We start from the raw sequence: 13,063 nt of genomic DNA, 5'->3' as shown, positions 1-13,063 counted from the left end.
GGCAGCAGCAGATGAAGCCGTGGGCAAGGAGAGTCTGAAGGAGAGATGGAGGAGACGCAGAAAGGAGGGTTGGCACGGCAAGGAGAATGGAATCCAGGATGAGGAGGCGGCGGCCGCATCGGCGGGGAGCTCACCACAGACTTTCTCAGCAAGGTCAGAGGAGAGGTGCTCTGCCAAGCAGAAAGAAGATATAAGGACGTCTGAGGACAGAAAGGTTGGGAAGAGTCTCTGCAGAGTTCATCAGGGAGACCAAAGGCTGCCAGGCAGCAGGGAGGTCCTGCTGAGATCAGATAACACAGCCTGTAGTGACCCTGCTGGATCGGGGTGGGTGACTTCCTCCAGAAGCATGTGAGCAGGAACAGCAAAGAGGGAGGACTGACGGGGTTGCAGGCAAGAGTATGGCCACAAGGAGGGAAGAAATGACAGGGATTCAAGGGGAGCTGCCCTGGTCAACCACAGAACTGGGATGAGGCAGGGAGGGCACTAGGCAGGAAATCAGAGAAGAAGGAAAATGCAAGGACTATAAAAGCTCATGGGAAGAGCTGAGGCCCACGCTGAAAAGGGGTGAGAGACTAAAGGATGAGGTTATGGTGGGAGTGTAGGGATCATGGCAGTACAATGATTAGGGGTGAGGGACCTTCCTTGTATGTGGCTGAAGTGAAGTGATGCCAGAGGTCAAGGGTCTTTGGAGGCAGGGAGTTTGAGAGGACACCTGAGCCCTGGGCGCAATAATTAAATCAACAGGGCCATCCTTGGAAAAAGGGTGAGTCAATCCATTTCCTGATGGCTTTCCCTACCCAATCCCTACATCCCAGAGACTTCCCAGATCAGACCACCCCTCCCTGCTCAGCACTCCCCATCAGAATGTAAAACCTTTGAGGGTAAGAACTGAGGACAGTAGCTTCTATGTATTTTTGGCCCCACCTGGGTCCTACTCTGCTGGTGAGTACAGGATAGATACTAGAAATAATGAATGAAAATTCACAACTTCATTCACGCTCATATTCAAAGTTTTCTTTAATCAAACCGGCTTAAAATCAGAGAAAATTCAAGCAGAAGGAATTACAGCTGCCCTTTTCCTGCCCCAAACGTCCATTTGAGGAAGTGCCAGACCCACCATGCTCAGGCCTCTATTCCCTTGACTGTAAGCTCCTTGAGGGGAGAGATTTTCTTATGGCTTCTATTTATATTCCTACCCCTTCACACAGTGCCTGGCACACAGCAGGCTCTTAATAAATGCTTTACCTAATTAATTTAGAGTGGCTATGAACCTGCCTTATTTAAATATTCATCGGTACTTTAGAATGCATTTAAAAACATTTTTCTGAGAAAGAATCCGGATGGCTTCAGTAGCTGACTGCCACAGGGGTCCAAAACACACAAAAAGTTCTGAGCCCTGATCTAGAACATCTAGGCTGGGCCTCTCATTCTACCAACAAGCAAGTGGGCGCCTCACGAGCCTAAGTAACTCGCCCAAAGTCACAGCTTGGCAATAATAAGACCAGATTCCAAGACTGATGTTCTGTTCCAGGACTCATTAGTCAATAAACATTAAGTACTAAGTACCAGGCACTATACTAAGCAAGAAAGAAGGAAAGGAAGGAAGGAAGGAAGGAAGGAAGGAAGGAAGGAAGGAAGGAAGGAAGGAAGGAAGGAAGGAAGGAAGGAAGGAAGGAAGGAAGGAAGGAAGGAAGAAAGAAAGAAAGAAAGAAAGAAAGAAAGAAAGAAAGAAAGAAAGAAAGAAAGAAAGAAAAAAGAAGGGAGGGAGGGAGGGAGGAGGGAGGAAGGAGAGAAAGAGAGAGAGACAGACAGACAGACCCTGACCTCAAGGAGCTCATAAGCTAACAGGACAAGTGCATACACAAAAGGAAGCTGTAATGGCCCAGCCGGCTGGGGAGTGGGGAGAAGGCAGGCCTGGGCACCCTCCTTAAGCAAAGGTTCTGAGGGAGGGGCTCCAGAGGCAGGGAGTTCTCCCTAGATAGGAAGCCCAGGGCTGAAGAGAACTGGCAGGACAGTGAAGTTCTAGGGGCAGTGCGGCTAGATGGGCCATGAGGCATCACACCAGGAACGCCCCTGCTGCCTCTCACAGCCTCTGAAGGAGGTCCTGACATTGGACACACACCTGTGTCCAACCCAAATGGCCCCATCATTCAAGGTTACAGCCATCGGCTATTTCCTAGGCCAGAAGTCACTTCGGTAAGCATTTATCACACACCTACTGTGTCTAAGGTAAGGACTGCAAATATTCTTGAGAGATTAACCTGCGGTATCCCTTTCAGAACATCATCTAACTCACCTTGGCCCCCACATCCTCACAGGAAACCATTGAGGGTTGGGCTCAATCATCTGTTGGTTCTGATCAACCTAAAAATCCCATGAAACTCGTATAACCCAGCAACAGGCCCCACCTGCAGACTCAAGCCACTCTGGTGAGCCCAGACAATGGCACAATGGCCCTCACCCACTCTGCCGCCAGGATGACCAACGTTCTCCACACAAGCCGCTAACGTGACTGTCCTGAAGCTCAGCTCAGATCCCATCACATCCCTGCTCAATATGCCCTCAGATGCTGTCCTAAAGGTCTCACTCACACACACACACACACACACACACACACACACCCTCAAGCTAAATGACCTTGTAGGTGCTTGAATGTAGCGTCCTCTTAATAAAGAAGAACCCCCAGGTCATCCACACTGAAGGACCTTGAGAGGACGTCTACACCAGCCCTTAGCTTCCAAGGAAGTTGGGGCTTAAATCATGCCAAGCAGATGTTTGTCTACCCTACCCTAAAAAACCTCCCCAAAAAGCGATACCAAATTGTCCAGTCCTACACTTACTTTTATTACTAGGTGAATTTACACTCATTTTTTGATCATAACAAGTCTTACAGAGCAAATGGAGCCAGTCTTTCTCAATTCTAACTGCATATAATACCACCCTAGGGAGAAAACCTATTTCCAATGTAACTACTTTGGAAAGGTCTGCCCAGGCTTTCACGGTCTACATGGAAGGATAGTCCTTCACTGCCAAGGCCCAGGACTCTTTTAAGAAGACGAAGCGTGGGTACAATTATTTCTGTTTCACTGTCACTTGATTTCAAAATAAAAAATACGTAGAAGTCAAATTCACATCACTTTCCTGAGACAGCAAGATTTTACAGAGATTATTGCATGAGCAACACTGTGCAAAACACAGGGAGAAACAGCAGTTGTCAGAGTGTTTTGTTTTGTTTTAAGTCCTGATGGAAGACAATGCTTGCTTTCACCAGGACGAGGAAATGAAGAGAGCAGGCCAGGGAATTCGCTAGAGATGATGCCGGACACCTCTAAGTTCTTCCCGCTGGCTGTACATGAGGATCACCTGGCTCTTTTAGATGCCAGAAGTGTGCGAACAAGTAAACAGAAGGAGACATTTATTAGTTTGCCTGCCAGAGCCCTGAGCAGAGGGACAGTGAAGGCCAGGCATCCAAGGGCGGAGTGGGAAGCCTCCACTCACCCCGAGGTCACACGTTGACGCTTTGAGCCTCCACTCACCCCGAGGTCACACGTGGACGCTTTGAGCCTCCACTCACCCCGAGGTCACACGTGGACGCTTTGAGCTTCCACTCACCCCGAGGTCACACGTGGACGCTTTGAGCCTCCACTCACCCCAAGGTCACACGTGGACGCTTTGAGCCTCCATTCACCCCGAGGTCACATGTGGACGGCTTTGAGCCTCCACTCTCCCCAAAATCACACATGAACAGTCCTTACTCTCAGGAAACAGAGCTGTCATCCAGGACAGCCAGGACCCTAACCCTAACCCTAAATGTGATTCATTTCTAACCCTAACCCAATGTGAACAAAGAAAGAAGGAAGTAAGAGCAGAGTGAGGAATGCCAAACTTCCAAATGGGCTGAGACCAGGGAAAGGCTTCAGAAGGGCCTGCCCGGGCTTTCTTGGTCAGTGCTGGTAACAAGGAGGACAGGGCATCAGTGGCAAAGCCCCGGACTTTTTTGAGAAGATGAAGTTGGTCCAATTATTTCTATCTCACTTTTCACCTGATCAAAATTTAAAGTAAAAAAATATGCAGGACATCTAATTCATGTGACTTTGCAGAGCAAAGCTGGTTGTGACCGAATCGGGGAAACGATGCGGGTCAGTTGGGCCAGGACGGCTGCTCTGCGGCCTGGGAGAAGAGGGATCTGGGACCATCAAAGGAGACCCTGATCTGAGGCAGGGCTTGTCTGGCAAAGCATCCTGTGGTGCTGCTGTAGGAAGGATGGGAAGGAAGGCCTGCTGGGGACGGTTTGAAAGGCTGGACCCAAAGCGCCGGCACAAAGGCACTGGCAGCCCCCTGGGGAGGGTGTCAGTGATCCGCGCTTGGTGCTGAGATCTCTGCCCTCTGATCAGTGACCTAGGGAAAGTCAGAGACAGCATGCTCATCACATGTGGGGGAGACACAAGGCTGAGAGTGAGAACCAACACAGGCAAGGATGGAGCCTGGCAGCCAGGAGGGTGGTCTGATTTAACAGAGACACAGAAAGGACCACCTCCAAGCTCAAATGCTCCACTCTGCCACATGGGGGAGGCTGGGGGGGGGGGGCTAGCTGATCAGGACAAGAAGGAGGCAGACGGGGAGCTCCAGAGCCCAGCCCTGACATGGTGATCAGGAAAGCTGAGGGAACCTCGGGAAAGGTGGTGTGCCCAGGACCAGGAGGTGGAGGCAGAGGGTGAGCTGACTAGAGCCCACTCCTCCACGGACCCACAGAGGGAGCAGGCAAGTCTGGCCCAGAGAAGGGAAGGCTCAGGGGGCGTGATAACCCATCACACATGTGAAGGTGTATGTCACTGGAAGGCGCTTCACCATGGTCTGTTTGGCCCCAGAAAGCAAGACCAGGATGGATGGATGAAGTTGGTAAATGGCCCATTTTGCCTGAAGGGCAGGAACAGCTTTCCAAGGAGAGCTGTCCCAGTGTGGAGCGAGCTGCTTCCAGAGGCAGTGGGCTTCCCCTCCCTGGAGGACTGACTGGAAGCCCAGGCTCAACACCCCATGACAAGGACCAGGGGCTGATGGGACCCGAAGCAGGGGTCTGGGTCAGACAGAAGACCCCCCAGACCCCCATGGAGCCAAAAGTTACAGCAGCTCATGATGATCTAGCGAAGCAGAGAGGGGGGACCAGAAGGTCCCACGGACATCTAGGGACACCAGGCACTGGGCTGTGTAAGTACTGGGGATGCAAAGGAAGGCAAAAGGCAGGCCATGCCCTAAAGGACATGCCAGTCTACAGCGGGCAGAGAACTACATATGACCGAGATCCGTGAGGCCGGCCCAGAGGAAATCATGAACGGACACAAGGCCCTGGAGAAGGGGGGACTTCAGCTGGGACCCAGAGGATGCCAGGGAGGGCAGCAGCAGAGCCAAGCAGGGAAAGCGCTCCAGCCATGGGGGCAGATGGAGAGAGCCCAGGGCCGGGAGATGGAGGGTCTTGTTCACGGAGCAGCCACGGGCTGGGTCACTGAATACAAGGGTTTGTGTCAGGCAGCAAGGCGTGAGAACACTGGAGAGGTCGGAGAGGGCTGGGGCAGGAAGGGCTCTGAAGGCCCAGCAGGGCATTCTGGAGACCACAGGAGTCTACTGAGTAGGGACAGTGGGGCGACACGGTCAGGCCCGAGCTTCAGGAAAATTATTCCGGTGGCTGGATGGAAGATGGCCTGGAGGGGAGGGACTGAGGCAGGCAGAGCCCAGCAGCTACTGCCATGGTCCAGGCGTGAGGTGGTGAGGGCCTGGGCCAGGGTGGGGGCAGAGGCAGAGGAGAGAGCAGGCACGCGGGAGAGATGGTGCAGAGGTGAAGGCAGCAGGCCTTAGCACCTGATTGAATGGAGAGGACGAGGGAGAGGAAGGGAGGAGTGCAAGAGGAGCTGGGAGATGGCGGAAGAAATGCTGCAAGACAAGGGCCCAGCAGGACTACGCCATGATGAGTGGGCAGACAGGGCTAGGAAAGACTCTCTGACCCTCGGCAGGTGAAGGAGACAGCAGAGGCCCATGGGAGAGGAGGCTCACGGGAGGGGAGGCTGGCTGGAGGGGAGGCCCAAGGCCCACAGGAGGGGAGGCCGGCTGGAGGGGAGGCCAGCTGGAGGGGAGGCCCAAGGCCCACGGGAGGGGAGGCCGGCCGGAGGGGAGGTCTCTGCCGGGCCAGATGGGACAGAAACCTCCCAGCTGGTCAGTTCTGGGTCTGTCTCGCCAGTGCCCTGGGACCACAAGCATCTCGGGATCATAGGAACAGAGAGGGGGCCCAGCCAGGAGCAGAGCTTGGAGCACTCATGCCCCACTACACGGTGACAAAAATGTCAAGCAAGTTCAGCCGATAAGCCCCAAAACAGCAGAACCTAAGAAAGGAGGAGGAGTCCAGGGGTCGAGCTGGGTCACCCGGGAAGGATGGCGAGGGCCAGGATTGGTTCCGTCGGCTTTCCCGGCACTGAGGGTCCAGCTGTCCTCACGCTGCCTGAAGCGCCTCTCGACCGCCTCCCCCCTCCCCAGCCCTTTCCCTGGGAGCTCCCTGCTGGACGTGTGGCAGGTGCCAGGCTTGGGCCACCAGGGAAGAACCAGAGCCAGACTTCCTGTTACCGGCTCCCGGTCAGAGCCGGCCCTCACAGCAGCGAGTCACCATGGAGACACTCCCCACCTGATGCCATCTTGCCCACGAGTCCTGACTAGAGGATGGGGCCCAGCGTAGGCAGCTCCTCCCAGAGTCTCCACATAAGGAGGCCCCCAGGCCAGTCGTCCCACTGCCCTCTGGGAGCCAGACGCCACCCTGTCCCAACCCAGGGACCTTCCTCCCTCTTCCTCCCACTTCCCAGCTGTTTTCTGTACGGTCTGCTCCCATTAGATGGTGAGCTCCCTGAGGGCAGGGACCGTCTAGGTCAGCAGTTGGCATACAGGAGGCACTTCAGTGATGTTTACTGACCGAAGGCATCTAGCCAGAGGCTCACGGGCTGGCTCACCTCGGAGGTCATCTAGCCCAACGCCTTCATGGACGTCTGAGAAAACTGAGGCCCAAGGAAGTTCAGGGACTTGCCTAAGGTCACATAGGGCAAGGGAGGAAGGGAAGAAAGAGCAGGCTTCCTCCAAAGCCCTGCGCGGCTCTCTCGAGCAGGCTTGCTCTGAAGTATGCACACTTTCCCCTCTACGAGGTGATAATCTCCCTGTGGGAAGGGCTTCCTACACACAGCAATAAAGGAGTGAGATCACACTGCCGGCTCTGAGAGGCTGTAACCAAGCAGGACCCCAAAGTCAATGTTTGAAGAATATGTGTCCACATGTGTGTGCACACGTGTATACACTCACACACGTCTGTGTGACCACATATGTACTATGCATGTGAGTGCATCTACTATGAATGAGTGTCTGCATCCATCTTACTGCTTGGGTGTATTCATGCATGTGTATGTACGTGTGTACATATGTGTATATGCACGTTGTGGGGGAGTCAGCAGAAAAGGTCAGAGCTAGAAGGGGCCACAAAGAACCGCCCCCGTCATTTTCTGGGGAGTGAGCTGGGGCCCAGAGAAAGGGCCTGACAGGATTACCCTTGAAGGGCAGGAGAGGCAAGACTGGCACGCAGGCCTGCTGCCTCCCGGCCCAGGGGCCTGCCCAGTACCCTGCACTGCCCAAAACCTTCAGGGTCCACTAGAACACTCCAAGAGCACTGGGATCCCAGAATCCTCACTGGAAAAAGCGTGACCACAGCTGCCTCCCGCTCTTTGTGGGGATCCACATCAGCCAGGGTGCCCCCTGCCCCCGCCTCCCAGCCAGAGCCCTGCATCGCGGCATGATGTCTGGAGGCTTACCTGCTACCCGGAGCAGGCTGGCCAGTCCCAGCACTTTGGCGGATCGCTTGTAGCAGGTTGGGGCCTGGGCAATGCAGTCCTTGATGATGCTGAGACGATCTGGGCACAGACGCACTGTGAGAGAAGGCAGAGGGAGAGGATGCAGCAGCTATAACAGGGGATAGGGTGCAGGACGGGGCGCCCTGCCACGGCCGAGAGCCCAGAGTGGTCTGCACCTGAAAACACCCCAGGACTGGCACCTCTGGGGGCAAGCGCCGTTACTGCCGCTCCTCTGATGGGGAAGCAGGGCATAGCCAAGGACGCAGAAGAACAGGGACCACGCCCGACCATCACCACCTGCATCATCTCTCTGGGCCTCAGTGGCCTGCTCTGGAGTCATGAGCTGGGCTCCGCAGTCACATCCAGTGTGTGCCCCGAGGACGAGGGCAGTGGGCTCACTGCCACCCAAGATAAGGCAACCAAAGAGTTAATCAGCCCCCAGCCAACTCCAGGAAGAATCAGAGCAAATACTAATTCCCAGAGTGGAGCAGGACCTCGCAGCCCCTAGACCCCATCTTGACTCTGCCTAGGGAACTCCCCCCTGTCCTTCCACGGTCCCTTCTGCAGAGCTTCGTCAATACTTCCTGAACAGCCAGATCTTCTGCATAAGACCCTTCTCATTCCTTAGTGTCAGGGTTAGTTCATATGATTTTGTCTCCCCTTCCATTGATGAGGGAGCATTTACATCATCAAGGAAAGAGACTCCCTTCCCTGCAAACAAGAGAAAACTGCGGGGGCAGCTAGGTGGCACAGTGGATAGAGCACCAGCCCTGTAGTCAAGAGGACCTGAGTTCAAATCCAGCCTCAGACCAGTCACTTGATACTGACTAGCTGTGTGACCCTGAACAAGTCACTTTATCCCAATTGCCTCACGAAAGAAAGAAAGAAAGAAAGAAAGAAAGAAAGAAAGAAAGAAAGAAAGAAAGAAAGAAAGAAAGAAAGAAAACCATGGTCTGCTAAGTGACAAGCATGCCACAGCAAGGCCTGCCATTCTCGGTGAAGCTGCGAGCCCCGTGACGGCGTGAGCAGCGTGAGGCGCCTCTGACGATGGGTGTTGTAATGGGAGTCTCGGGAGGAGTAAGGCATGCCAGCGCCAGCGTGCCACCTTCAGCTCACTGGAGAAGTTCTCACACAACGAAACAGTTGGTGTGACTCCCAGACAATCACGCTCTGCAGCTGCTGTGCAAACATTTATCATCACTCCCAGTGTTACTGATCGACCACCCAAAAAGACCATGGCTTCCCTGAAAATTTCAAAAGTCATTAGCATTTGGGAGCCGCGCTGCATTTGGGTTAGCAGAGCAATCTGTCTGAGTCAAATCTGGCTCATTTTTAAAAAAACTAAAAAGGAAAGAACCAGAGTTAAAAGACAGAGTGGGTTTGGGCAAAACCAGCACAGATGCGAGGCTTTTTTACTAAGCAGCTCCCATGTGGAGAAAGTTCTGGGATGCTTGAACCCAAGACCGAGCTTTGGGAGGAAGCAGCCAACCCAGGGCCTTTCTGGTATCATTGGGACGTGATAGCCTGGTGTCAGAGGCTTGGGGGCTTCCAAATAAAGGAACTCAGCCTCCAAGCAGGAGCCTCTTCTGTAGGGATGCAAAAGCCACATGATGCGAGGCGGCTTTGACCAGCGCTCCACAGGCCTCTGACGGCCCAGGCTGCCCAGAAAAGCCTTCTTCTCTAAACACTGAGCTTTGCCCCCAAGCTGTAGTTTCTACCCTGCACGTGAGGACACTGAGGCTCAGAGGTGAATCTCAACCTGCCCAGAGTCTGTGAGAAATAGGGCTGGCCCAGGATTCAAACAAGAAGAGAAACATGCATTTATTTTTTTCTTTTAGAAACATACATTTATTAAGTGTCTACTGCATGCCAGGTTAAGCATTTTATAACTCTTAGGGCTTTTGTAAAGATCAGATGAGATAACAGTAGGAAGTCCTGTTACTATGCCCGTTATCCAGAGGAATAAACTGAGGGTAAGAGGGCTGAAGGGTCTGGCCCAGGGACACAGAGCTAGTAACATCTGCAGCATGCTCTGAACTCAGCCATTCCTGACTCCAGACCCAGCATTCAGCCCGAGCTGCCAAAATCTCTTTGAGCTCAGGCCAGCGTCCTTCCCATTCCAGATAGAACTACGAGACAGAGCCCAGAAGTCAGAGGCAGCTGGCGGGCACCACAGTGCACAGAGGAAGACCGGAGTTCAAATCCAGCCTCAGACAGCTCCTGGCTGGGTGACCCTGGAAAAGTGACTTTCCCAGTCTGCCTCAGTATCTTCATCTATAAAATAGGAATAATGGCACTGACCTCCCAGTGTTACTGCAAGGATCAAATGGGCAATACTTGTAACACAAACAGTAGCATGATGATTGTGACACATGCTACCCACACACTCTTAAAGAATGTGGCCAGGGATGACCACAGGCAGGGCCAGAGGGCTGGGGTCTCTCTCCAGCTGGATAATGGATTGTCCAAGGGAAGACGGGTTAGACCCCAGCCCACATGCTAAGACCAGCCAGCAGAAGCCACGCACGAGGCAGATTTCTGTTCCAAAGAAGAGCTTGCTAATGAGCAGAGCCACGCAGAAGGGGGAAGGGGACCGAGGGACCCCCCTGCGAGGGTGAGCACTATGCGGGCCCTTCCCAGGACGTGGGCAGGGGCATGCACACAGAGGCCACTCCCCATGGAGAGAGGGTATCCCCGGCTCTTAGCTGAGGGTATGAGAGACACCCAGCGGCCAGGCAGACATGCCCACAGGGGTTCCCCCACCCCGGGGCAGTCACTATCAGAAATCAATGTGCCGTCCCCCGACTTCCTAGAATGACAGAATCCTAGGCTGCAGAGGAAGCTTGGGCCAGAGCACAGACAATCAAGGCCAACCCTCTCCTGTTACATACAGAAAACAATTCCCCAAAGGCAAATTTTCCAGATAACTGAAGCTCGGCTTTCTGACATCTCTTCCTTGTTTCAATGAGCTTGGATTGCCCTGGTACCTCAAGGGCCCCATTTGGAGGCCTTCCATCTGCCTGATGGAAGCACTGTTTTGGACTCTTTCTACTCCCTGACCCCTCAGTTACAGGGGGGACCCTCCCTGAGGTCCCAGAGCCAGGCTGGTTCAGGGTGGGATACCCACCCCACCGCACGCCTCCCCCGTGTGCCCAGTAACTTCCCTCACTCCTTCCCTCCTTTCCTGAGTCTCAACTTCTCCATGCCCAAGAAGCCTTCTCACACCAGAAGCTGCCTCTGCCCCTGACCCCCTTCCCCAGTGGGTGAGCTCCTCCCAAGTCCTCCAGGCCAGCCACGCTCACTCCTTCCCTCCTCTCGTGGCTTGGCTCCCAAATGTTCCTTCTTCACTCGTCTAGGAGAATCCTGTGAGGGGAACTGCTCCCTCCCCTTCCCCGCTTTATCCTGCCTTCTCCGATCAGAGTGTAAGCTGCTAGGGGGCAGGGGCTCTCTTCAGTTTGGATTGTACTGTACAGGGTGGGGGGGCAGCAGTGCTGGGCACTGAGGACAGACTAATCCAGAGCTCTGGCCACGTCAGCCCACTGATGAAAATCCTTCAAATGCCTCACATCATGGCGTCCAAGCTCCGTGGCTGATCCAAGGGGACACCCCGACAACGAAGCTCTCTCACAAAGCTTTCCTCGGTCTTTCTGATACTCAGCCCCAGTGGATGACTCATGAATCCTTACACTCATTCCACCATAGCCCACAAGCTCAGCCGACCACAAAGGTCTCTGCCTCGAATTCCCTGAGGCTGTGAATCCTTCCCATGCATCAAAGGCTGGCCCAAATATCACCACATCGGTAAAACTCCCCAGGCTCTCTGTCCTTTCCAGCGCAAGCCTTCCAAATGGCCTCCCAGCTCCCAGTCTTCCCCGCTCACAGTGGCCATGAGGACTGTCCTGGAGCCCTGCTCTGGTCACATCAGTCCCTTCACAGTAACACACTGGCCCCCTTTTGCCCTGAGGAGCACTGTGCCATCTGCTGTCTGGCACTGACGGTGCTCAGCGACCAAACGGTTAAAGAGTGGCCTATCTTTAGGAGACCGGGGGGCTCCATTGGAATCCACAGCACGAGGCGGCAGCCACCAAAGGGGCAGGGCTTCCAGGGAGAAGGAGCACAATCGTCTTACTGTATTCTGTCCTCGCCACCCATGTTCCAGAGGTTCAGGGCCATACAGACAGAGGGTAGCAATGGCAGGACTTGAACCCACGTCTTCCCGGCTTTAAGGCCAGCTCTTTATCCACAATACCCTGCTGCCTTTGACAGTACAAATACTTTTTTAAATAGCTTTTAAACCATTACAAATGGCCTGGGTCTCAGTCACAAAAGAGAAGCTCCAGAGATGCAACTGCCTGAATATTTCATTTGCTTCTTTTAATGGACCTCAAAGCTAATGGAGAGCAGCTAGGTGGCACAGCCCATAAAGCACCTGGCCTGAAATCAGAAAGTCAGAAAGACCCAAGTTCAAATATGACCTCAGACACTTACTAGCTGAGTGACCCTGGGCAGGTCACTTACCCCTGTCTGCCTCAGTTTCCTCATCTGAAAAATGAGCTGGAGAAGGAACCAGCAAACCTCTCCAATATCTCTGCCAAGAAAACTCCAAATGGGGTCACAGAGAGTCAGGCATGGCTGAAATGATGAAACAACCATGCTAACAGACCAAAAGTAAATTAACCCAGGCCATCAGAATATTTCTCCTGGGAGGACAAAGAAGAGGAAATCTCACCTTGCAAAGGAAGACTCTTCACCCCAAACTCCTCAAGGTAGCCAAGGGCGCGAACGAGATCAAGCTCCTCCTGAACGGCCCGGGGACAATCCGTGATCAGCTGCAAGCAAGACCTATGAAACAAAGACCTCATCAGGAAGAAAAGGGAAGAGGAGGTCGGATGGGCTGAGAAGCAGTCTGCTGTGCAGTACGCTTCAATCTGCACTCGGGGGTCCGCGGTTCTCCCTCTGGAGGTGGAGGGCATTGGAACTGTCTTGGATCACTGTCTTGATCAGAGCGGCCGAGGCTTTCACAGGGATCATCATTACAATGCTGCTGTCACTGTGCACACTGATCTGCCAGTTATTTTCACTTCACATGGGTCTTCCCGTCTTCTTTTCTGAAACCACCTCCCTTGCTATTTTTTACAGCACAATAGTACACCCTCCCAATCACATACAACAACTTGTTCAGTCGTTCCCCA

The 13,063-nt window shown here is 53.6% G+C and overlaps 1 protein-coding gene across 1 annotated transcript in view; it reads right to left on the bottom strand.

Annotated features, from left to right (window-relative positions):
* Nucleotides 1-13,063, bottom strand: part of NBAS (NBAS subunit of NRZ tethering complex) — a 252,708-nt gene that overhangs the window by 135,209 nt on the left and 104,436 nt on the right. Inside the window, 2 exon segments of the mRNA XM_078149224.1 lie at nt 7,833-7,946; nt 12,601-12,713. Coding sequence (XP_078005350.1) covers nt 7,833-7,946; nt 12,601-12,713 — 227 coding nt within the window.

The sequence above is a fragment of the Phascolarctos cinereus genome, unplaced genomic scaffold (assembly GCF_003287225.1).
Source record: "Phascolarctos cinereus isolate Bilbo 61053 unplaced genomic scaffold, phaCin_HiC Scaffold_2;HRSCAF=192, whole genome shotgun sequence".
Classification (NCBI taxonomy): Eukaryota; Metazoa; Chordata; class Mammalia; order Diprotodontia; family Phascolarctidae; genus Phascolarctos; species Phascolarctos cinereus.
This window is presented reverse-complemented; position numbering and strand designations above follow the sequence as displayed.